At 45.5% G+C, this 26,458-nt stretch overlaps 1 protein-coding gene and 1 long non-coding RNA gene across 3 annotated transcripts in view; one reads left to right on the top strand and one right to left on the bottom strand.

The window, feature by feature from the left end:
* The first annotated feature begins 933 nt into the window (after positions 1-933).
* On the top strand, positions 934-26,458 carry LOC135915626 (uncharacterized). Of its 2 annotated transcripts, none has more exons than XM_070536671.1 (5): positions 934-1,115; positions 7,489-7,530; positions 13,011-13,064; positions 14,283-14,306; positions 26,180-26,458. In XM_070536671.1, the coding sequence occupies exons 1-5, from the start codon at positions 1,037-1,039 to the stop codon at positions 26,389-26,391; spliced, it is 411 nt and encodes a 136-aa protein (XP_070392772.1). In that variant the 5' UTR covers positions 934-1,036; the 3' UTR covers positions 26,392-26,458. The 2 variants fall into 2 exon arrangements, with proteins under 2 accessions (XP_070392772.1, XP_070392771.1); XM_070536670.1 differs by having other exon boundaries at positions 14,280-14,306.
* LOC139057892 (uncharacterized) overlaps positions 8,206-26,458 on the bottom strand; it is a 69,113-nt gene continuing 50,860 nt past the window's right edge. The window contains exon 3 of the long non-coding RNA XR_011513072.1: positions 8,206-8,489. This is a non-coding gene — a long non-coding RNA (uncharacterized lncRNA). The remainder of the gene's footprint in view (positions 8,490-26,458) is intronic.

Genomic DNA, 26,458 nt, shown 5'->3' with positions numbered 1-26,458 from the left:
CACCACAGCCACCACAGCCATGCGTTCCCTACACAACTCCAAACCCTCCTCCTGTCATTGCTATCCCTACCCGTATCAAATGCTGCCGTCGAACAAGTGTTCAGCCAGGTATCGCTCATTAAAACCAACCTTCGAAATATAATGTCCAACGAGAAATTAGTAGCGCTCCTCCACGTGAAGTTTGGCCTGGCCAGGAACGGAGGCTGCTGCAAGGATTTTAAACCAGGCCAAGAATTTCTGTCCCGTTTCGGCGCTGACATTTTGTACAGACCAAACAGTTTCACTTCACAATATGCTCGTGATGCTTAATCATAGCATACTTCTTGTGTCTATATATCGTACTAGATTTTGTACCAACCGCCATCTATTGTGTTAGACTTTGTCCTTGCAATGTTTTTTTTTTCGTTTAGTGAATTTTGGGGTGTTGAGCGAAACTATCATGAGCTGTAAGTAATAATACTGAACGCCTGAATGCATGCCATTGCTTAGCTTGTTTATTGAGCGGTGCTATTTGTGTGTTGTTCTTTTCGCGATTTTATGGCGCTCTGGGAAAAATAAAACAGTGCATTTACAATGAAGACCGCATTTGCCTTATCATGAATTTGCCTGCATGCCTAAGTTTCTGCACTTCCTTCTCTTGTGCAGCATCTGTTTTCCGTACCACATGGCGTCCATGGCGATGCGTGCGGAGGTCATGCGTGGTCGTGCTTGGAAAAACTAATATGCAGGTATTCATGCCGAAAATTAATTCAATATGCTTAAGAAATTACTTCACAAAAAGACAAAGCTTTTTGGCTACGTTTGGGCTACCTAGAAATTTCGCTTTTGGCTACATTTGGGCTACCGAGGAGGCCAATCTGGCTACCTGTGGTTTGAGCGATCTGGCAACCCTGCACGCTGGGCATTGTGAAAGATATCGCGGAGATCGTGCTCGCCTATTGCTTATACAAGCTGCACTTGCAGCCGCCGGCTGCGACTGCCTCTGCATATAACGGGGCTGCTATTCCCGACGAGGTTTCTGCGAAGGCGAACAATCATGAGGGCCAGTGCATTCGCTGTCACACTCGTTGCCATCGCGCCCATTGTTGTAGACGCGGGGTTCGTTTCAACCGTGGGTGAGTACATTTTGCTGACCTACCTCCGGTCTCGTGCTTTCGTTGGGCCTAATAATAACGGACATATCTTGATGGGAATTTGGAATCACGGAAACCGCCCCAAAAGCCACCGTATTACACTGCCTGCTCCATTAAACCAAAGTATACCGCGTGTAATTGAGCTGACAGATAACGATAATTTGAAGTTGGGCGTCTCGAGAAAATATAATTTTTTACTGTCACTGCTTCACAGCAGTGGGAGGTGCAAAAACTTCGCACGACATTCTACTAAAAATATAGTTAGGGAAGACGTCCCGATTAACAATTTAGGGCTTAGAGTACTAATATATTTGGGAAAGAGGTGTGTTTCAAGTACTTAAAGCATGGCCGTTTGTTTGAAAACCTTCTGTTATTAGTTTCGAGAAATGGGGGCACAATAGGTGTGGCAAATAAACTGTTGTCCTGGCCAGTAACTCTTAGCGGTGGAAAACACAGTAATATTAAAAGAACTATGCGAGAGCAAATGGGGCGGACGGTATAAGCCACGAATGAATACGAACAAACACTAATGTCCTTTGCTCCTTCGCTCGTTTCTGTTTTCCTGTCATTCGCTTATTCCTGAAAGCAACGAACTATAACAAGCACCAACTAAGGTTGCGATGGAAAATTGCAGCAGAAGAAAATGGCGAGTGGGGCAGCAGTGCACCTTACGGCAAATTGGGAGGTCTTATATCTGGAGTCTGTTTTATAATAAAGTGCTGCAGGACATTGCGTCCAGCACAAGACCTTCGGGTTCGAATGATGCTAATACTAAAGGTATGATGTTTCTTATTAATAGGTTACTTAGTAAACATCCCATAGTATTAGTAATTTCATTTAATTGATTTTCTCACAGGGCCGAGACATCACAGAGAGCAGTAGGTTGTATCGAAACAAAACAAGAAAACTTTAGCAGCGTAGTAGGGTAACAAGATGTTAATAAGAGCTTCTTTAAATTCGTTGGCATTGACGATAGAAACACTGGAAGCGGGAAGGAGATTCCAGTGGGCGGTTGTTGTGGAAATTATGAATGGAAATGAAGGCTAGTGCGGCAACTTGCAGGCAAACGTTGGAGTGATGACCGTTTCTGAAAGAAATTGACGATGGTGATGTCAGCAGAGAGTCGCTTAAGCTAGGATTAAAATGGTACATTTTATGAAATAGAGGAGCCGGATCTTGCAGCGAAGCGACATGTTAAGCAAATAAAGATCAGATTTTAATAAAGTCACACTTCCTGCACGCGAGCAGTTAGATAAACTAAAACGTGCTGCATGGTTCTGTGTGAGGCACAAATCTGTGTGAGGCACAAATGATAGCGCATGAATTGAAATGGGGATCCTCAATCTAAGATGCATAGTGAAACTTGGGCCTGCCTAATGTTGTATAAAGCAAAATGTTTACGTGAGGGGGACCTAGACTAAAATTACGTTTATTATAACCAAGAGTGCGATTAGCAATACTACTTATGTGGTCAATATGAGTTTGCCAGAAAAGCCTTTGTAAGTGGAAACTTGAGTTAGGTATTAAAAGAATAGGCACACTGTCTGAAGTCAGAAGTACTGCGAATAACTCTCATTGCCTTACATTTGTTACTACTGAGTTTCGTTAACCAAGTCTCACGCCATGAGTTTATATTACTTATGTCCGAATGGAGCATTCAATGGTCACTAGTGGTTACCATTTAAACACAAATACCAGAATCATCCTCAAACAGTTTTGTGGAAGAATAAATCTTGTTGAGCAGGTCACTAATGTGTACTAGAAAGAGCAAGGGCCCTGGAACTGGCCTCAGTGGTACTCCGGGTGTTGCAGAACAAGAAGGAGAATTATGGCGATCAACTCTTACGAATTCCATGCATAGCAGGGAAAAAACCTCATATACCTTTTAGAACGTTAGCGTCTGAATAAAGCTGGCATAGCTTACAAAGTAGTAATTTGCATCGTATAGAATCAAAGGCTCTTGCGTAATCTACAAAAATACTATCTTGAAGGAGGAACAATCCAGAGTGTTAAATAAGTCGTTATTGAAAGGAAAAAGCCGTGTCTCTCAGGAATCACGTCTTAACTCATGTTTTTGTGTAGGGAAGGAAGAGTTTTTGCGTAATCGGCGAAAATACTGCCTTGAAAGAGGACCAGTCCAGAGCGGTAAATAAGTCGTTATTGAAAGGAAGAAGCCGTGTCTCTCGGGAATCACGTCTGAACTCATGTTTTTGTGTAGTGAAGAAAGAGTTTATTTCCGAAACATGTTACGAGGTGACAAGAAATGATATGCTCCATGAGTTTCCTAGGTATGCTGGTCAGAGGAATGGATTTGTAATACCAGTCCCGTACAAGGGAACCACCTTCCCAATTTTTCAGTAATGCAGGAGCATACCATGGTCTAGGGAATGCAAAAATCATCGAAGATATGTTGAGTAGGTTTCAGTATTTTGGTTAAACTTTAGGTTGATACTCGCTACACCAGGTGGAGAAATGGTTATCTTACGGATTAGGTTTCTTATCTCAGCAGAAGCTGTACTAAAATATACACAGGGAAACAATGAAATGCAGTAACTTCAGTAGTTCAAGTCGCTTCAGTGTTAAGAAATGAAATCAAGAAAACAGCGTTAAGTATAGAACATAAACCATTCCTTGAGACAACGACATTGCTGGAAGTGGTTAATTCGACTATTTGTGAGTATTACTGCTTACCACTTGCCAAACATTCTAGCGGATACTATATAAGAAATACAGAAGCCGTGTTCGAAAAAAAAATATATGTTTAGCAAGTAAGAAAGCATGCATGTATTTGCTTGCTGCAGCATGATATGCTGCCCTACGTGCAGGGTCAGAAAGATTATGGAGTTTTACCTGTCGAAACTACTTTCTTATTATGAGGCACACCGTAGTGAGGGAGTCCGGAAACTTGACCCACATGGCGTTCTTTAACGTGCGCCTAAATCTAAGCACACGGGTGTTTTCGCATTTCGCCCCCATTGTAATGCGGCCGCCGTGGCCGCGATTTAATCTCGTGATCTCATGCTTAGCAGCCCAACACCATAGCCACTAAGCAAATACGGCTGGTGGAACGGCCACATCACAGCCTGGCTTTTCTATAGAGACGCTGATTCTTATTGGGCAAGTGTTTGCGCAGGTTAAAACATGGTGCGCGATTATTCCCTTTGATATAGCGAAGCCCTATGAAGAGGTAAGGTAGCTCTATGACATTTGATTGTAAAAAACAGTTCCGGTTTACATTCCCTACAAAGATAGCATGACACGAACTTGCGCAAGAAATTTTCAAGCTCAAAATTTATCAAACAGGAGTTTCCTCTCTTCGAATATCTGATAGATTTCGCAAATTTGCGTCCACGTTGGTGAAGTATTCAAAAAATGAGACTGTATGGCAGTATTACCGCCTAAATGTGGCAAAAGTGACGCTGATTGATGATTTCCACTGATTGGCACAGCGACACTGAGTTTCAGTGACGGGCTCAAAGTTAGTAATAAGTCTCAGATGGTTGCATTCGACGAGGTCGTACGGGTATTGTAGCTCAACTGATAAAGTAAGATAGGTTTTAACAAAATTTTCAAATTCTGAATAACTGCTGTACTCGGCTAGTTAGGGTAATTCTGTGGCATAGCACGGAAACTGACAAAAAAATTAATTTTGGGCTATTACGCGCTAAAACGACAATATCATTGTGCGGCATGCCCTAGCGGGGGACTCCGGCCTGATTTAGGCACCTTGGGGTTCTTTAGCGCGCACCCAATTCCCAGTATGCGAGCACTTTTGCATTTCAATGGGGAAATTGAAGCTTCCTGCAAGAAAAGTACGCGCTGCAGAGTACATTATTTGTAACTTATGCAAAATGTCGTACAGTTTAAAGGACGAACCTTGTGGCGCGCTCGGAGGGCTACAGCAAGCCCAAGATGTGACATCCTTGTGATTGAGATAAACACGCACCCGCGCCAACTCTAATAGTAATGAAACTGAATCAGTTAAAGAGGTGAAGTTATCGCACGCCGCACTTGTTAAACCACCGACTGCACGCGCGCCTCGATTACATCTGTAAAGGTTGTACTTTCTGTCACAGCTTAAAGGGACCGACAACAGGCCATAATTGGTTGTGAGACGTCGATGGAAATGAAATGGCCATACTTTATAGTGATAAAAATCCAGCACGCTGTTCGCGATTCAAGCGGGAACTATCATTTTAAATTGGCAAAGAAAGTCTCAAAAACGAGTAAGTGGCGAGGCCTGGCGGTGAAATCTTGGTACTTCGAATGTAGCCTATGAGACTGCTGTACGTAATTCGAGTGTTATTAAGTACCACATACACATTGCTTAAAATTGCAACTGCTATAATATCAGACATCTGCACTTTATTCTATGCTACGGATATGAAAAGCACGCGCATGGGTACGACAACACGCTGACACGCTGAACTGCGTATCACGTGTTATAGCGTCGTTTCGTTTTTGATCCAATTTTTTTCGTTTTGACTGGTTAATTACTTCGACAGTTGAACAGGTGACCACTAAAATACACAGCTGTTATCGCCGAGATACGTTAACAATTCAAAAAACATATCGACATGGTAAAAAAAGATACTTTCTCACAGTTACTTCAACACATGTCGTCTGCCTCCCACTAATGCCGGTGTATAATCGCTATCGCGCTCACCTATTACTGTTTTCCGCATGTTTCCAGTGAACGACTACATTGTCACTACAGATCAAAAAAATTTTATCAAAAATGGTTCATGCCATTTTCCGCGTTGCCACTTTATAATTAGACATTCTGACCGGTAAGATTTCTATTGTAATAAAATAATAGGCACCATGAAAATTGGTTGTCAGCCCCTCAAAAAGTGCGGCGTTATTTATTGTCGCGAAAAGTCAGGTACTGGATTAGGGGAAGATGTCTGCTGAGGAGGTGTCAACCAGGTGACGAGACGGTGCCATGTTTATTATTTATGCTACAAATATTGCATGAAGAAACAGAAGTTTTTAGAAGCATTTTATTGCGATGGCACTTACAAGGCCACTCTAAGCGTATTTCTGCCGTCACCGTCGTCGTCACCGTGATATTCCATTATCCGTGTCGGTAGCATCGTATGCGCTGTGCTGTCGACGTTTAGTTCGCGTTGCAGCGAGAGACAGCATGAAGGTCAACTCTGTCGCTGCTGCCACGCTTCTTCACTCAAGCATTTTCACGTCGTGGTTCGACGGTCATCTACACATATGTGTTCATGTTTCCGTGTTGTTCACGTCCGTGTTAAGTTAGTTATTATGCGAATGTTTGGAATTTTATACGGCAGATAAAATTAATATCATTACTTGGTATTTCCGTCTACTAATTTGCTGTCGCAATTGATGCTTCGCCTTTCGGACGAAACTGCGACATTTTTCAGCTATTTCTGCGAAAAATTAGCCTGCGCTCCTGCCGTTTCAGAAGGAGCATGATTACTTAACGTCGCGTATCTTGCCTCACGCTCGCAAATTCTGTGCGTAACAAGGCAATAGGTGTAAGCGGTTTTGTTTAAAATTACCTTATTGTCGCGAAACGTTATGGCTGTCCAGTTGTCTTCGCAAAGTGTAGCAACTTTCTTTCTGCTTGTGCGGGTAGCTTTTCAAATATCCACTGCAATAGAGATCCCTGTTGCACCGAAGTTTTGATATCTAGGACAAATTGCTTTCTTTAGATTGACATGAGGAAAACGGTTCCATTATGGGCTTACGCTTGTTCGGCATAATCAACCCAAGTCTCTGCGCACGAGCTATTGCCTGATCTGGCAACTTGATCGCCCAACCAAGCTTGTAGCAGCATTTTCTTTATCCTTACTGCTGCAGTCACCAACTGCTCTTAATTGGAGTCAACATGAATGTTTTCAAGGCAGTTCTTTTTGCCTTAAAACCAGCTGATCGTATGTTAGGTCAGGCACCTTGGAATCGAGTATTCCTTGGTTTTCCGTCACATCATCAATCGAGATGAAGTTTTCATGACGATGCTAAATGCTTAGACAAACGTGAGATACCGACTACTAGGTCGTTGCGCGGGTTGCAACATTCAACTTCGGTAGGACCCCGACTGATCTCAATGTTCGTACAAAATTACGAAATTATTCTCAATGACTTGTAGTGGACATTCGGGTACCTGATACCTGAACACTAAGCTGCGTACTTAAGGAACAAACACAGCGTTGAAACACACGTCTTCTGCCAAGGGTTATCTAGAAACATTTCCTATACTGAGGAACATTTCAAAACATTCCCAAGTGTTGCCGATTGAGTGATATTTTTTATTCTATGAACTGTGGTAAACATAGACGAAGCTATGAGTATAATGTGTCTTACGTCTGTTTTATTCTAGCTAAGACTATTGCAAAAGTGCCGAAGCCGGCTGCCAAGATAGGTGAGTACAGCTGCATCTGTTAGCGAGATTACCATCTCTAGTTGAGACAACCATGAAGTCTATTTTCCTGAATTCGAGTCAACTACGAATACTTAATTATATCTAGTAACAAGTTCTCTCTTGAAAATTATCAATCTTGCGACTATTGCTGCCAATATGCTACCATATATGTACCCACTAGGTTCACATACATTACTATTAGAATAATAACAGGTACATCCATATAAGCACTTTTTCTTGTTGTTGTTGTTGCGAAGTGTCTTCCAAATCAAAGCAACATTTTGGAAGGCTGTAGCCATTGTATATTTACATTTATGCTATTCATTTTTAGTTAGAAAAAATACATCCTAGGCAACTATATAATGATCTCTATAGAGTCACCTATAATGATAGAAAACGTTAAAGCTAAATATATTTGTATTTTCAATGTTCTAATTCCCGTATTCAGAAATGCATCTTAACTTCAAGCCCACGCTTACCTTAAATGACGCCATCTAAACTTGCAGCAAAATGTTTATTCTGAAGAAAAAGATAAGATCAGTAGTTAACTAATATAAAAAGCAACACCGCATTGCTATATCCAGGCATTTACGTATTAACCACCAAGCCTTCCATCGGTAAATCACTGCAACAGCTTTCTGTGTGCCACTTTCGGCTGTAGGAGTGAACGTCGATGGGCTTCGCAGCCGTCTGATGAAATGAAATTAGCTCCGTGGCCGTCCCCAATGTGCGTACGAGTGTCGACATGGCAATGGCATCTCGGGCATCCGCATCACTGTGGGCGCTCTCAGGGCTGCACGGGGGTCCGGGACTTCTATGGATGGATGAGTTGCTGCTTTCGCCAGTTCTGGGATGTTGTGCAGCTGCTGCGATGAAGTGCGCCTGCGACGTCCCGTCATCATTCACTCAGCATCCACAAGAGGTTCCCTTCATGGCAAGTGCCATTGTCCGCGTTACGTCTGCGCAAAAGAAAGCATTTGTGTAAGACAAACCTCTCTGATGTTGAGCAGGGACTGTCATGAGCTTACCAAACAGCAAAAGCACCTGGGCATAGTAATATCGCTTGCCCATCAATTCGTCGACATCGCGCTCTCAAACACAAATTTTCATCCTCATAGCTGGTAATATTCACATGAAAAAAAAAACGGCATAATACCGACAAAGCCCTTGTTCTTTTGACTGAGCTGCTTGTGCAAGAACAATTGGCTATCCAAAAACAACAAACATGGGCGCTTCTAGACGCGCGGTAACCTTTCGCCATAACGATTATTGATAACTCGCTTCCTTGGGGGAGCTTGCTGGCAAAAGTACCCTTTCCTGTCCGCTTTGGCGTTCAAGCAGCCTACAGTACGGTTCTGCACCACGACGCATGAGCGACACGTTATCGCTAGGTGTACACTGACTCGAATGGCTAGCTTTGATCGGACACACCTGAGCAGTAGGATTACGAGAATCTGAGGACCTCTGCGGTTGAAATTTCATGACAGTAGCGTGGTCGTTGCCTTCACAACCAGGAGTAGAACTTCAAGGCCATATTCAATATTTACTACGTGCCTGATCCTGTCAATCATTTGCGGTCCAGTTGTTACTGATCCGAGTTTCTTCGAAGGCACAGGGGACATCAAAGGAAAATTTGTGTGGCAGTTCAGAGCGGCATGTGCACTTCCATTTCTTTGAAGGAGCGATTCAGTCAGGTAAAGCGCGCTCTCTTGGCTTTCGACATGTCGACCTTGCACGTTGTCACGAATGCTCTGACTGAGGGGATTAGCATTCGAGAATGGCAGCATGTCGGCCTCGACAGTCAGTCGATGATGGCTCGGCAACCATGATCATCTCACTCCTTTCGAGTGGCGTCGCTACGATCTCCTTGAGAACCTTCGATACACCATCTTTACCTTCCGACAGAACCTATTTCGAGGCCTTGAGGACTATACCTTTCGCAGCACATTCTTGTCCACCCCACCAATCAAGGGCATGCTGCTAGTCATCCATAAGGGGAGAATAATGTTCCCCTGCACCATCTTGGGCTTGTCACGCATCAACATATTCTTGGCGCTGCGAGTGTAATCCTTGCATTAGGTAACAAAGTCATGGTAGGTCAGCCATTATCGTGACGATATCCTCGGGCGACAACAGTATGCCACTGCCTTAGCACGTCTGTCGCCTCTCGCAAGTAACGTGCCAGCAACGGCAAGCTTGCCACTCAAAGGGTGCAAATTTGTTCACTGCAAACCCGTAATAATACAATTACCATGAATGCTGTGACGAAGTTTCCAAAAACAAGGCAAGAAATACCAAGAAAAGCACGTTCTCGATCTATTGCGATGCCTAATTTCACAAGTACCTGACGTACAATTACAAAGCGCAAAAGAAATGGAGGCTCCGCTTCCTTACATACATACATACATACGTACGTACGTACATACATACATACATACATACATACATACATACATACATACATACATACATACATACATATATACATACATACGTACATACATACATACATACATACATACATACATACATACATACATACATACATACATACATACATACATACATACATACATACATACATACATACATACATACATACATACATACATACATACATACATACATACATACATACATACATACATACATACATACATACATACATACACACAAACCGCGAGAGGCAGTAGGTGGGTGACGCGTGGGAGTGATTCAGAGCAGCCGCTGGAGAGACACTTCCGCTCAAGCAGTTGTTTATTTCTACATATGGTATCAGTGGGCGCGCTTGCCGCATGCCTTCTCGATTGGGTCATAATGAGCAGACGACGCGTGCTACTATGGTGCCATCTCGTAGCGATCATCGCCGCACAAAACGTCTTCCACGGGACTACGCTTTTCTTCTCGCGCTTTCGCAATACCCCCTCCTCTTCTTTCTTCCTCGCGCTCTCTTCGCTATCACCGTCTTTCATCCACCGCTGCGCTCCGCGTTCGGTATTTAATCCTTCACTGTGCTCGTTCGCTGGGTTACGCCGAGGGACGCCGACGCTCAACGCAGGAACGGGCACGTATAAGCTGCGCTCTAAATAAAGTGACCACTAGAAGTCAGAAACTCCTACAAACTTTACTGAACATCACCCAAACAAAACAGAATACAATGAATTTCGCGTTTTCCTAATGCGGAACATGGTTCAACGCAAAAAGAACGTGGTTGAAGGTCACGCAGTATATATACACTACCAAGTTTTCTCTCTTAGAATGGTGTTCCGAGTTATGTTGGCAGGAAATTTCATTTAAGATTTTATAATGAGTGAAATCAGTATGGTTTTACAAGCGCCGACGTTCAGTTTATGCACTTTCTTTTGCACTCGGGACCTGCGTCTACAATTTTCAATCTGCACAGTTGTAGCCAGATAGAGAGACAAAAGAGGAGGAAAGACAGCCAGGTTAGCCAGTGTAAGTACCGGCTGGCTACCCTGTGCTGAGGAAAGGGATAAATGGAATAACAGTAGAAAGTTGTAATGAGGAATCCAAGTATTACTAAAACCAATATCTGCTACTTCGGGCAAGAAAGACAACTGTGAAAAGCACTCGCACACTTGTGCACAAAAAAAAGTGGCGAGAAGTTTCTGCAGCAGGTGAGACGCCGAAATGAAAAGTGCACATTTCCGTAAAGAGGCATTGCTGGGAGCACTTCGTGCAGCTGTATTCCGATAATGCCATTGGTCAGATTTGCGCCTGCATTTAATAGCTGCCCAAATACGGCGCAAATGTCTCCTGCAAAGAGTATTTACACCGCTGCTGACCACCGACCACAGTGCGCTTACTAAAATAGGGCAAGCTAAAGAAAAAAGTACATGCTCGGTTCCGTGCTGTAAAACATTTATTCGTTCATGAAGGCACTGGGCTTGTGCATGCGTTAGAAACAGAGGCCTCTGCCACATCAAAGCTAGTTATTCGCTATTTAGTGCCAAATGGTGCATATAAGGAACTATCACCGTAGCGCCGTATTGCAAACAACCAGACGAAGGCTTTCATCGTGTCTTAGGGGTCATTTCGTGTGGTGAAATGAAGATTATCTTCGGATAATAGCAGAGATTCAAGAGTGGCCTCAGGATCAATATGCATGATATCTCCCTGTTGAACCTTCGAAGGTCTATTTTATACATTTATATACTGACATATTTATGTCGAGGAAGGAAGGAAGGGACAGCGTATTACTGAATTCTCCAAATGTTGGTTTCGCATCACTGGCGAGGCTGAATATTGTGCCGTAGTGTATATGTAGCACCGCATGTGTGCAAATATTCGTAAAATTTTCTATCAGTATTTACCGATCTACACCGACATGACTTCTGCGCAATGAATGTAGCATAGCAGCTGAAGGCAGCTGGAACAACGCTGGGACAAATGATAAGCACAGCAAGAGCCTGGAAGTCTGTCTCTTGCCAACGCAAGTAAGGAACCATAAACGAAGAAGAACACAATTTCCATCTGCTTGCCCCAGCGCACGTCGAAACTCGAGAATTTCCCTCTTACAACTCCAAGCACAACACACTCACACCCCTTTCTCTCTTCCACTTCCTCCCATAAAATAAAGGAAAATATAACTACTTTGTGGTATGTATGTACAAGTGGCCTCTGAATTTCTATTGTTTATATGCTGCAGAAACCTGGAGGCTTACGGAAAGGGTTCTACTCAAATTGAGGACGACGCAACGAGCTATGGAAAGAAGAATGATAGGTGTGACGTTAAGGGATAAGAAAAGAGCAGATTGGGTGAGGGAACAAACGCGAGTTAATAACATCTTAGTTGAAATCAAGAAAAAGAAATGGGCATGGGCAGGACATGTAATGAGGAGGGAAGATAACCGATGGGCATTAAGGGTTACGGACTGGATTCCAAGGGAAGGGAAGCGTAGCAGGGGACGGCAGAAAGTTAGGTGGGCGGATGAGATTAAGATTTGCAGGGACGGCATGGCCACAATTAGTACATGACCGGGGTTGTTGGAGAAATATGGGAGAGGCCTTTGCCCTGCAGTGGGCGTAACCAGGATGATGATGATGATGATGATGATGATGATATGCTGCACCTTTCTATGCTGCCTTTTTTGTATGTATGTGCCTGTCGGTGTGTTTGCCTCGGTAACATACTTTACCGGAAGGAAAACATAATATTTTACCAGTACCGATGGTTGTAAAATAAATCAGTTCAGAAGCCAGTGTCCTACTTTGACGATGTGTGTGTGTGTGTGTGTGTGTGTGTGTGTGTGTGTGTGTGTGTGTGTGTGTGTGTGTGTGTGTGTGTGTGTGTGTGTGTGTGTGTGTGTGTGTGTGTGTGTGTGTGTGTGTGTGTGTGTGTGCGTGCGTGCGTGTGTGCGTGCGTGCGTGCGTGCGTGTGTGCGCGCGTGCGTGCGTGCGTGCGTGCGTGCGTGTGCTTCCATTGACTTTTCTTTCGCTTTTTTTTCGCTTTTTTTCAGCAATGGGAACCTTAGAACGCGTGGGCGACATAGCTAACATAGGGATGGATCTGGGTAAGTGAAGCCGTCACATATATATAGGGAAAATTGTCTTAGAGTATTTGTAGTGATAGTAGAGATTCCGTGGCAATAACTTATTTGTGGCGCACATATTACTCCCTTGCAACTGATTAGGCAGCGCTGTCGCTCCATGATCACATTAGTTGTACGCGCCAGCATAATTTTGCTTCAAATATATTATGTTAATCTCTGCACAATTGTACAACAGCGTGGCAGTTAGGGGAGTATGTTGGAAAATCCTCCCACAGAAGAGACGACGAAATGCCGCGATGGGATACTGAATGTCTAAAAACAATGGACCTGAACACTGAAGAGTACCAAACTTCCCAGTAATAACAGCAATGTCATTAACCAAACAATTTAAATTTTTATCTATTGTTTTCTATTGCGCACAGAAAACTGGTAAGAACTTCGTGCCACCAACACCAACCTGAAGATTAGTGGGTAACATTCCTTCTGATCTCAAAGCCTCATAAAAAGAAAAACAAGAAATAATGTTTCTGTATAAAACAGAAATCAAACGCTTTTGCAGTTCGGTTTATAGTAAATTCGAGAATTAGAATGAAGACATCTAAAACGGGTTTCTATTTATGCGAGACACTCCTATCATGGCCCCTGTCGCTTGTGCTGACGGGCTGCATGGCTAGGCGGACATTAGCTACAAAAAAAATGCGTCATTATTTCGCCTCTACCTGAAATATGGTAATTATGTTTTTAAACAACAAATTTGGCTTTTGTAATTCCCAAATGGAAAGCAGGTTGTACTGAAGTTATGGCTGCTTACCAGAAATTGTAAGACAAGCATCACTTTCAAGACCGTAGATGGGCTGCAAAGTACAGTAGTAATTTTTATGTTTCCAAAAAACCTGTCAAAAACCTGTTTTCTGTTCATCTTCACTGGAACGCCGAGACGGCGTGTCAGTTGTTTAATGAATCTCAAGCTTCGAATTGCCTCGAGGAAAGTGCTTAGCACGTTTTCATCACATAACATGACACCTTGAGTTGCGTAGTTGACCATTTTCGATATTGGAAAGAAATAACATCTGCTAAACTAGCAGAACGGTACATTAAAATAAAAAGGTAAACGGTTTCAGAGAAAGAGCCACGTTCATATTCGTTTGTTTTAAGGCTTTGCGGAGCACGTTTTAAATGTATGAAATTTGTTCCAACGCTCTGCCTGACTAACATATCCACTTTTTGTTATTTTAGCAGCAGCGTCAGGGAAGACCCAAGGGTGTAAGTATAACTTCTACCCTATTTTACAGCAAACATCATGTTATTTTGTTTATTTCAATCGGCACTGTTGTGCACAGCTGCTAAAACGACTAAGCGGAGTGGACGATCCACGGGCACTGCGCTTGATGGGCTCAGTAGCTAAAGCAAAACCAGCGTTCTGCCTCCCACAGCTGCCACCACCGTTGTGTGCAGGCATACTATAAGCACACCCTCGTTCCTGCTGAGCTGCTATTGTTTTATGTACTGGTCTGAACGGAATGGGGAGAAAAACCTTAATCTAACCTTATTTAAAATTTCACTGGGCACTGAATAATTCCGATGGTTTCCCGTCGCTCTCACGTCGTACACTGGCGAGATCCGACACCTGGAACACCACTGACGGCGCTCCTGTTCCCGGGAGCGTTATGAGGCGCCTAGTCAGTGCCAGGGAGCTGTTCCTTATGCCAAGCAGTGGTTTCTTTGTGTGCTACGTCGTGCCAGCATCCCAACCTTTTATTGCTGGGAAGCCGCCGGAAGAACACGATCGCAACGCTGTCTGCCTTAGTTAGTATCGCTTTCAGTGCCTCAACCTTCGCACAAAACTGACAAGTTTCTCATTATGAAAATTTTCGACTTGCTTCAACAGCTATGTTTGTCTAGCCGGACAATCTTGCATTCAATAATCTTATCTGTAGCTTCATAATTTTCCCGGAAAACAAATTATAGAGAACGCTGCTTGTGTCTGGAGTATAGAACATTTCCTATCGTGAACGTGGAGGTGCTCTTTATGCTGTTTTGCGTGCTGATTGATGTACTGAAGGTGAGTAATAAGCTCAGAGGAATTTCTTGCGTGTTGAAAGAGCTGCTTTCATTCGTCTTGATTATCAAGCGGCGTCCTAAACTGCGGTGCCCGATTCTCGAGAGCACAAGTTGGCAAAGGTCCTCGCAAATGGATTAGTGGAATAATGTTCTTGCGGTCAAAACTCTACAAACGGCAGCGCAGGAAACTGTGGCATCGACGGAAGAGCGAGTGCAGAAGCAGAAAGGAAAAACAGCGCAATTACGTGATGCAGATAGATACAGCAGGTGTTATTTTTATTTTTCAGACCGGCAAGATTATTTATATACCGCCTGTAACGCATGCTTACTTTTAGTCCTTTAGGTAGTTTACACAACGAGACGGACATTATTTGCAACAACGAAAAATGCGCCTATGTATTCGGCTAAATAACATGGTTTTCACAAATAATCTTTAACTAGTTGCTTTACGGCATGTATATCAATTTAGGAATTGTAGTGGGTGACTTAGCAAAACGTATGCACTTGGAACAAAATGTGGGATCACATATGAGTTGCGATATATTATTTCCTAAAGTGCGCTACAAAACACACAGGCTCTTGAGTTATTTTTGTGCTTCAATGACTAAAATGCACTTTCTTTAAAGAATATATAAAAAGAAAACAAACTGCATTCAACTGCAAGTTTGACCTGCACCTCACGAAATCGGTGTGATTCTTAGTACTCATTCTAATTGAATAAGCCTTATAATATTACCGGCTACAATTCGTAAATTGCAATGCATCTGCCATTAAATGATTAACTCAAATGCAATTTGAACAATCTTCTTATTTACTCCAATAATGTCCGCTTCTCCAAGAACTACAGCTCAATGAATGAAATTGTGCTTTCTACCACAGCGAATTCTGTTTAAAATATTCAATCTAAAGAAAACACATCTGGTGTATTTCAATCGGCTATGGTAGTGCGCAGATTATCATCAAACTGAAATGTTTGAGCAAGGAACGAAACACAGCGGCGTGCACTTTTCCCGCTCTTTGTGTTTTGTTGTCCGCACTCGACGTATGTAATTACGACTAGTTTTCAGTGTTTTCAGCCCAAACCAAAAGGAAAACAGAACAAATTCACCGAAACTTATCTGAGGTAATAAATCTCAGGCTTAATAGGCTAGTGAAAGCTAATTTACACACATTAAAAGCAGTGATTAGCGCATAACCGAATATATATGCACGCCGATACAAGGATCCCGCCTAGCTTTCGCGTGCCTCCCAAACAATCTTTACTTTTTTAATGCGAATAGCATTATTTCCCTATAAGAACAATTTTAAGCATGTCTATCTATCTATCTATCTATCTATCTATCTATCTATCTATCTATCTATCTATCTATCTATCTATCTATCTATCTATCTATCTATCTATCTATCCATCCATCTATCTATCTATCTATCTATCTATATATATATATATATATATATATATATATATATATATATATATATATATATATATATATATATATATATATATATCTGTCTGTCTGTCTGTCTATCTATCCACCTATATATCTAGACCCTTACGCCGACCCAGTGCTCCCAGTTGCCATTCCAGCTTCATGATGTTTTACTCTCATCTTGCTGTCGTTGCCATGCCTTCTAGCCCGACCTAGTGATCCAAGTTGTCTAATGGCTTGTGCAACTGGGTACGTGTTCGGGGTCGTGATGCCGTCGTGTTCGTCGCGCTTCTTATCTTATGGACAATCTTATGGATATCATTAAAGAGTGTGCAATAGAAGTCCGTGGTAACTCCGTTAGACAGGATACCAGTAAGCTATCGCAGGAGACGAACGATTTCATCAAGGAACGCCATTGGATGAAAGCCTCTAACCCTACAGCTAGAATAGAGCAGGGAGAACTTTCCAAGTTAATCAACAAGCGTAAGACAGCTGACATAGGCAAATATAATATGGATACAATTGAACATGCTTTCAGGAACGGACGGCGCCTAAAATCAGTGAAGAAACTAGGAATAGGCAAGAATCAGATGTATGCCCAAAGAGGCAAAGCCGGCAATATCATTACTAATATGGATGAGATAGTTCAAGTGGCTAAGGAGTTCTATAGAGACTTATACAGCACCAGTGGCACCCACGACGATAATGGAAGAGAGAATAGTCTAGAGAAATTTGAAATCCCACAAGTAACGCCAGAAGAAGTAAAGAAAGCCTTGGACGATATTGACACGTCTACTTATCTTTATCGGGCGACCAGGTTTCGCCACCTAACAAATGTTATCGCACAGCGCGGGACGCGCCTGCATGTATGCGAAGTTTCTGGAAAGTTATCGATGCTTCTATCCGCTGTCTGTTGTCGCCGAACCTTGTATTATCTGATTTCATCGCTTGACACGAATGGTGTAGAACTTTGTAGAAGGCATGCGGGTCACAACGTTTAGTCTGGAACATTCGATGACTGCTGTATAAAAGCCGACGCGCTTGACCCGCTGACAAGATTTTCGACGATCGCCGAGCGTGTTCGCCGCTATCGTTGTGCTATAAGAGTAGCCTGTTTTGTGGGCACAGGTTCGCCCAATAAAAGTTAGTTTTGTCGTTCACAGTATTGCTACTGTGTTCCTTGACGTCACGACCACGTGACATCTGGTGGAGGTGCTTTACGTTCATGTACCGGACGCCCCCGACAAGCCGTAATTCAAGCCCGGAACGCAAAGACAACACCAGTGCCGTCCCGGAACATCGAGCAAGCCGCCGTCTTCAACAGCTGCCCCCGGAGCACGGACTTTTACCTGAGACCAAGAAGATTGTGTCCAAGGCAACTCCAATGGCAGCCCCAGCGTCCCCCATCGGGCTGCAGCAGCCCAGGGAACCACCGACGTTCCGCGGTTCCACATTTGAGGACCCGGAAAGCTCGCTGGAAGCGTATGAGAGGGTCGCTAAGTTTAACAGCTGGGCAAACGAGGACAAGCTGCGACATGTTTATTTCGCATTGGAGGATGCCGCCAGGACGTGGTTCGAGAATCGCGAAGCCATTTTGACGACGTGGGACCTGTTCCGAAGCGGCTTTCTGCAAACATTTACAAGCGTCGTGCGAAAAGAGCGAGCCCAAGCTCTACTGGAGACCAGAGCGCAGCTGCCGAATGAGACGATCGCTATTTTCACTGAGGAAATGAACCGTCTGTTCCGCCACGCCGACCCGGAAATGTCCGAGGAGAAGAAAGTCCGCCTGCTGATGCGTGGCGTAAAGGAGGAACTTTTCGGCGCAATGATACGAAGCCCACCAACGACCGTAGAAGAGTTCCTTCGCGAGGCCGCCAGCATTGAGAAGACACGCGAAATGCGGAACCGGCAATTCAACCGCCGCACGAGCTCGACAAACTACGCCGGAGTTCACTCACTGGCCACCGACGACCTGCGCGAGACCATCAGGGCAGTCGTACGAGAGGAGCTTCAAAGGATCTTCCCTTCATCGCAACCTCAAGTGGCCACAGTCGCCGAAATTGTCAAAGAAGAAATTCAGCGATCGCTCGGAGTTCCCGAGTTACAACCACAATCATCGCAGCCCCAGCCAGAAGCGATGACCTACGCCGCCGTCGCCCGCCGTCAAGGTCCCCCTCCACGACCGCGCCAGGGCCCTGCAACGCCGCAATTTCGTCGACCACCGCCGCCGCCGCCAGCACGCCCACCCATCGCCCAGCGCAGCTACCCAAGAAAGACAGACATTTGGCGAGCTCCCGACCACCGCCCGCTCTGCTATCACTGCGGAGAAGCCGGCCATGTGTATCGCCGATGCCCTTACCGTGACTTGGGACTGAGAGGGTTCGCCGTCAACGCGCCGCGTCCACAACTTGGAGAGCGCCCGCGTGACATCGCCGACTACCTCGCCGCTACTCAGTGGAGCCCTCGACGACCGTCCCGTTCGCCGTCACCAGGCCGCTACCTGTCGCCGCGGCGCCGACCATACACCGGCCCAGCCCGGGGCCGCTCTGCGAGTCCATATCCGGAAAACTAAAAGCAGCAACCGATGAAGGTGCGGTTGCTGTTCGTCGAACTGACGAAGATCCTCCGGCGCCGACGAAGACGACGAAGAAACCATCTCGACGACCTAATGACGACACGTCGCCGTCCCGAAGAAGTCGGGAAGCCAAGACTACACCGACGAAAGACGAGTTGACGACGCGACGTTCCAGCTTCAGTTCAACACGACGCAGCCGTGATCCGACGCCAAGACCCAACTGCAACGCCAAAGAACCACCGACCTCGACGTACTTCTAGACGGCCACGCAGTCACTGCCTCAGTCGAACCAGGGTCCGATTACTCTGTAATGAGTGGACACATCGCCGCCCAGTTAAAGGAGGTTAAGTCTGCATGGGAGGGTCCCCAAATTCGGACCGCTGGAGGACACCTCATTACGCCAACTGGAATCTGCACGGCAAGAATTACCGTTCATGACCGGACTTACCCTGCCACCTTCGTTATCCTGCAACAGTGTTCGCGAGACGTCATTCTCGGCATGGACTTCTTGAACCAACACGGCGCAATCATTGACCTGAAGTCGAAGTCCATAACGCTGTCGGAAGATCGAGCGATACCACCGGAGAGCTCTTGTAGTCACCGTGCCTTAAGTGTGCTCGAAAGTCAAGTCAGCATCCCGCCTCGCTCCAGCATTGTCATTTCCGTAGGCACCAAAACGCCTGCCGACGTAGAAGGCGTCATCGAGGGTGACCAACGTCTACTGCTAGACCATGAAATTTGCGTCGCAAGAGGGATCGCTCGACTGCATGGAGGGAAAACTGAAGTGTTGTTGACAAACTTCAGCCAGGAGTTCAAGCACATCAACAAGGGCACGACGATCGCGTACATCGAGGAAATTCTGGAAACCAGTAATGCGCTTGTCCTCTCGGATTCCGCCGCATCTACCCCGACGACCATGGTTCCCGAACCAGACTACGACATTAATCCAAGTCTCCCCGTGAATAAGCAACAGCAGCTCAGAAGTCTGCTCCGATGATACAAAGGCTGCTTTTCGACGTCTTCGAGGATTCGACAAACACCAGTCGCCAAGCATCGCATAATAACCGAGGAAAGCGCTCGACCACTCCGCCAGAGCCCTTACCGAGTTTCGCCGCGAGAACGTGAAGCTATAAGACAACAAGTCGACGAAATGCTGCGCGACGACATCATCCAGCCGTCGAAAAGCCCGTGGGCATCCCTTGTTTTCTTGGTGAAGAAAAAGGACGGCACCTTACGTTTCTGCGTCGATTACCGTCGACTGAACAAAATCACAAAGAAGGATGTATACCCCCTACCACGGATAGATGACGCATTAGATCGGCTCTGCAACGCAAAATTCTTCTCGTCGATGGATCTGAAGTCTGGCTACTGGCAAATAGAAGTCGACGAGAGAGATCGCGAAAAGACCGCCTTCATCACGCCAGACGGCCTCTACGAGTTCAAGGTCATGCCATTCGGACTCTGCTCGGCGCCTGCAACATTCCAGCGCGTCATGGACACGGTGTTAGCAGGATTGAAGTGGCAGACCTGTCTTGTTTACTTGGATGACGTCGTCGTCTTCGCCGAAAATTTCAACGATCACCTTAGGTGGCTTGCGATCGTACTAGAGGCCATCAAGTCATCAGGGCTCACTCTGAAGCAAGAAAAGTGCCGCTTCGCTTACGATGAACTTCTATTCCTAGGCCATGTCGTCAGCAAGTCAGGAGTTCGCCCCGACCCGCAGAAGACAGCTGCCATTGCAAAGTTCCCGCAGCCCATCGACAAGAAGGCAGTATGTAGATTTCTTGGCATGTGTGCCTACTACAGGCGATTTGTCAAGGACTTTTCACGTATCGCTGAGCCGCTGACACAGCTAACTAAATGTGACGTCGAGTTCAAACGGGAAACGCCGCAGGCCGACGCATTTCAAGAACTCAAACGACGCATGCAGTCGCCGCCCGTACTTGCGCACTTCGACGAGCATGCCGATACCGAAATCCACACTGACGCCAGTAGCCTAGGCCTCGGTGCCATGCTAGTCCAAAGAAACGATGGTCATGAACACGTGATAGCTTACGCTAGCCGGTCGTTGTCAAAAGCGGAAGGCAATTATTCTACAACCGAAAAGGAATGCCTCGCCATCGTTTGGGCTACAGCGAAATTTCGCCCGTACCTATATGGCAGGCCATTCAAAGTCGTCAGCGACCATCACGCTTTGTGTTGGCTAGCGAATTTAAAGGATCCTTCAGGACGGCTGGCGCGGTGGAGCCTAAGACTGCACGAATATGATATCACTGTAACGTATAAGTCCGGACGAAAACACTCTGATGCCGATTGCCTATCACGCGCCCCCATTGACTCGCCGCCGCAAGATGACGAAGATGACGACGCCTTCCTCGGCATTTTAAGCGCAGAAGACTTCGCTGAACAGCAGCGAGCAGACCCGGAGTTGAAAAACCTCATCGAGTATTTGGAAGGGCACACCGACGTTGTACCTAGGGCATTTAAGCGGGCATTATCTTCATTCTCGCTTCAAAACAACCTACTCGTAATGAAGAACTTCTCACCAGTGCGCGCCAACTACCTTCTTGTTGTCCCGTCAGGACTGCGTCCAGAAGTATTGCATGCCCTACACGACGATCCAACCACTGGGCACCTTGGATTCTCCCGGACGCTGTCGAGGATACAGGAAAGGTATTATTGGCCGCGCCTTACCGCCGACATCGCCCGTTATGTCAGAACATGCCGAGACTGTCAGCGACGCAAGACACCACCGACAAGACCAGCCGGATTACTAAAGCCAATCGAGCCTCCTTGCCGACCATTCCAGCAGATCGGGATGGACTTGTTGGGGCCCTTTCCGACGTCAACAACCGGAAATAAGTGGATCGTCGCAGCGACGCACTACCTCACCCGCTTCGCAGAAACTAAAGCACTGCCGAAAGGTAGCGCCGCCGAAGTAGCGAAATTCTTTGTCGAAAACATCTTGCTGCGACATGGCGCCCCAGAAGTCCTCATCACCGACAGAGGAACGGCCTTTACAGCGGAGCTCCCCCAGGCCATTCTGCAACACAGTCAGACAAGGCACAGGAGGACAACTGCCTACCACCCACAGACGAATGGTCTTGCGGAGCGGCTGAATAAGACCCTCGCCGACATGCTAGCAATGTACGTCGAGGTCGAACACAAGACCTGGGATGCCGTCCTGCCGTACGTAACATTCGCTTACAACACGGCGGTGCAAGAAACAACACAGGTCACGCCGTTCAAGTTGGTTTACGGCAGGAACTCGACGACGACGCTCGACGCCATGCTGCCGCACGTAACTGACGAAGAGAATCTTGACGTCGCTACCTATCTACAGCGCGCCGAAGAAGCCCGACAGCTCGCCCGCCTGCGAAGCAAGAACCAGCAGAGGACCGACAGCCGACACTACAGCCTCCGACGACACTTCGTCGAGTACCAGCCGGGCGACCGTGTTTGGGTATGGACCCCGATACGTCGACGAGGACTGAGTGGGAAACTATTGCGACGCTATTTCGGACCCTACAAGGTCATCCGACGTATTGGCGCACTGGACTATGAGGTCGTGCCAGACGGCGACGTCGCGCACGACCTGAAGTGGTCCACGTGGTGCGTTTTAAGCCATTTTACGGACGCTAACGAACTTTCCTTATTTTGTTTTTTTTTCTTTGCTGTGAGTGCTTATTTATTACTTTCGGTTGTTTGCAGCATCGGGTCGATGCTTTTTAAGAGGGGGGTATTGACACGTGTACTTATCTTTATCGGGCGACCAGGTTTCGCCACCTAACAAATGTTATCGCACAGCGCGGGACGCGCCTGCATGTACCCGAAGTTTCTGGAAAGTTATCGATGCTTCTATCCACTGTCTGTTGTCACCGAACCTTGTATTATCTGATTTCATCGCTTGACACGAATGGTGTGGAACTTTGTAGAAGGCAAGCGGGTCACAACGTTTAGTCTGGAACATTCGATGACTGCTGTATAAAAGCCGACGCGCTTGACCCGCTGATGAGATTTTCGACGATCGCCGAGCGTGTTCGCCGCTATCGTTGTGCTATAAGTGTAGCCTGTGTTTTGGGCACAGGTTCGCCCAATAAAAGTTAGTTTTGTCGTTCACAGTATTGCTACTGTGTTCCTTGACGTCACGACCACGTGACAATATGCAAAGTGTAAGGCAGCTGGGGAAGATCCGGTAACAGCAGATTGGTTGAAGGATGGTGGGCAGATTGTTCTAGAAAAAGTGACCAACTTGTATACGCAATGCCTCATGACCTAGAGCGTACCGGAATCTTGGGAGAACGCTAACATAATCCTAATCCGTAAGACAGGGGATGCCAAAGACTTGAAAAATTTTAGACTAATCAGCTTACTGTCCGTTGCCTACAAAGTATTTACTAAGGTAATCGCAAATAGAATCAGGAACACCTTAGACTTCTGTCAACCAAAGACCAGGCAGGATTCCGTAAGGGCGACTCAACAATACACCATATCCATACTATCAATCAGCTGACAGAAAAATGTGAGGAATGTAACCAACCTTCATATATAACTTTCATTGATTACGAGGAAACGTTGGATTCAGTTGAAACATCAGCAGTCATGGAGGCATTACGGAATCAGGGTGTAGACGACCCGTATATAAAAATATTGAAAAAGATCTATAGCGGCACCGCAACGACCATAGCCCTCCATAAAGAAAGTAACAAAACCCCAATAAAGAAAGGCGTTAGGCAGGGAGATACGACCTCTCCAATGCTATTCACAGCGTGTTTACAGGAGGTATTCAGAAACCTGGATTGGGAAGAATTGAGGATAAGAGTTAATAACTTGCGATTCGCTGATGATATTGCCTAGGGGACCAATTGCAATGCATGCTCACTGACCTGGAGGGGCAAAGCAGAAGGCCAGGTCTAAAGATTAATCTGCAGAAAACTAAAGTAATGTTTAACAGTCTCGGAAGAGAATAGCAATTTATAATAGGTAGCGAGGCACTGGCAGTCGTAAGGGACTACATCTACTTAGGGCAGGTAGTGACGGCGGATCCGGATCATGAGACGGAAATAATCAGAAGAATAAGAATGGGCTGGGGTGCGTTAGGCAGGCATTCACAGATCATTAACAGCAAGTTGCCATTATCCCTCAAGAGAAAAGCGTATAAGAGCTGTGTCTTACCAGTACTCACGTTCGGGGCAGAAACCTCGAGGCTTACGAATGGGTTCTACTTAAATTTGAGGACGACGCAACGAGCTATGGAAAGAAGAATGATGGTTGTAACGTTAAGGGATGAGAAAAGAGCAGGTTGGGTGAAGGAACAAACGCGAGGTAATGACATCTTAGTTGAAATCATGAAAAAGAAATGGGCATGGGCAGGACATGTGATGAGGAAGGAATGTAACCGATGGTCATTAAGGGTTGCCGACTAGATTCCAAGAGAAGGGAAGCGAAGCAGGGGGCGGCAGAAAGCTAGGTGGGCGGATAAGGTTAAGAAGTTTGCAGGGACAACATGGCAACAATTAGTACATGACCGGGGTTGTTGGAGAAGCGTGGGAGAGGCCTTTTCCCTGCAGTGGGAGTTACCAGGCTGATGATGACTCGTTCCTTACCTACGAAGACAAAGACAAAAACAAAAAACGGCAAGTGATCACTTCGACCCCATAAAAAGACTCCCTCAAAGGCCGTTTCAACGGGGAGTAAAATAGATCTGTTATTCTTGCTGACGATTTATTCACAGGCGTTCGGAATCAACTGTGTCGACATAGCCATACAGCAGGATCGTTTCAGTTAGGGCAATTTGAATAGTAAATCTCACCATAACGTCAGCATTTAAATCAGCAAGCGCAATAACACGAAGGTTATTTGAATTCAATGTTTCATTGTGGGACGCGGTATAAAAAATTATAAAGGTGTTCCGGTCTATCATACTAACATATTCCAAATCCTCGGAACCGCAAAACGATTGAACATATCCTATGTATCTGTCCCCAATACGACGTCGAGCGCGAAGTTCTTCGTACAGCACTGAACTAGGTGGACTCTTGACCATTTTCCGTAAGGAAGATCCTTGGACCCTGGCCGTACGCGTCGGTGACCCAGAAAGCCACAAGAGCGCTCTTGAAGTACCTCAAGTCGACAGGTCTTGGGAACCATGTGTAGACTCGGTGCCAACTTTCAACTGTGCGCGAAACTGTGGTGTTTCTCTTTCCTCTCTCTCTTCGTGCCCATACCCCCTTCCCTCACTGCAGGTTAGCAAACCGGAAGTGCGTCTGGTTAACCTCCCTGCCTTTCCTGTCTTCTATTTCTCGCTTTCCCTCTCTAGAAAACACCCGTGTAACCAGTCTGGATGTTAAAAGGCAATCTCTTTTGCACGGATAGGGCAATACTTGCACTTCGAATATTTTTCCTGAATTCAGTTATATGTTAGTAGCCAAGAATGAGATATCCCTCCGAACGAAACCACGCCTCAGTAAGAGCAAGAAAATGACAAGCTCATCTGCTGCATTTCTATCTGGATTTCCTCAGTCTCGTTTCTTGGGCTTTGCACATTTTAGTGATACAAGGACAGGTCATTGTCTGTACCGTACCCAGATGTATTCATTAATCCTTGGAATGAATAAGCTGAAACATAGGTCATGCTTCAATAACTTACTTCCAGAAAAGCCACTAAAGGAGAATAAAAGCATAGCCAATAAAGCCAGTAAATTAATTTCTTTCGTGCCAACTCTTTGTCTCGGTCAATGCAAAACAACCTATTGTTTGGCAAATCTCAGAATGTTTGTCTCCTTTCAATACATTTTGCCGAGCCATTTCGTATGATCGTTTTCGCTTTCCGCGAGGACAACACTGTACTTGCATCTGGTGTCTTATTGTTCCTGCCTTCATATTACCCTTATATACTTTACTTAAAACTGAGAAAATATTCGATCCTGTTGTAACAGCTTTTTTTCTTGATTATGCCTATTTGATTTGTTTTAAAAATTTAATTCCTGGATCCCTTCCCCCAAAGGTTTCTTTCCTTTTTGTTTTGTTTTGTTTAGCCGACATAAGATATTCATTTCTTTTCTTAGTGCCTGGCTCGTCTGGCTCCTCTGGCCCACCCGATGAATTCGGTGGTAGCGCAAACAGAGATTGCGGTGAGTGCAGCTGCAGCCTCGTTTGGGAAAAGAAACCTAAAGATTCGAGAAGCTGCAGAATAGAGGCCACGTTGAAGTGTACGTGCAACCATGGTACGTGCAAAACAAAGCATGCTGCGCTCTGCATCGCTGGTTTAGCTTCTTAGGAGTAAGGTATGCGTCTGGTACAGATTTCTTGCTTTCTGATCAATAAATATCAACCTACGTTCCGGC

Source organism: Dermacentor albipictus, chromosome 3 (genome assembly GCF_038994185.2).
Source record: "Dermacentor albipictus isolate Rhodes 1998 colony chromosome 3, USDA_Dalb.pri_finalv2, whole genome shotgun sequence".
In the NCBI taxonomy this organism is placed as follows: Eukaryota; Metazoa; Arthropoda; class Arachnida; order Ixodida; family Ixodidae; genus Dermacentor; species Dermacentor albipictus.
This window is presented reverse-complemented; position numbering and strand designations above follow the sequence as displayed.

What these genes read in the sequence shown, in the direction of transcription:
- LOC135915626 (XM_070536670.1), top strand. Translation starts at nt 1,037, where the DNA reads ATGAGGGCCAGTGCATTCGCTGTCACACTCGTTGCCATCGCGCCCATT. An exon ending in GAAGCCGGCTGCCAAGATAG is followed by an intron (nt 7,531 to 13,010) that starts GTGAGTACAGCT and finishes GCTTTTTTTCAG; the next exon opens with CAATGGGAACCTTAGAACGC. An exon ending in GTCAGGGAAGACCCAAGGGT is followed by an intron (nt 14,307 to 26,179) that starts GTAAGTATAACT and finishes TTCTTTTCTTAG; the next exon opens with TGCCTGGCTCGTCTGGCTCC.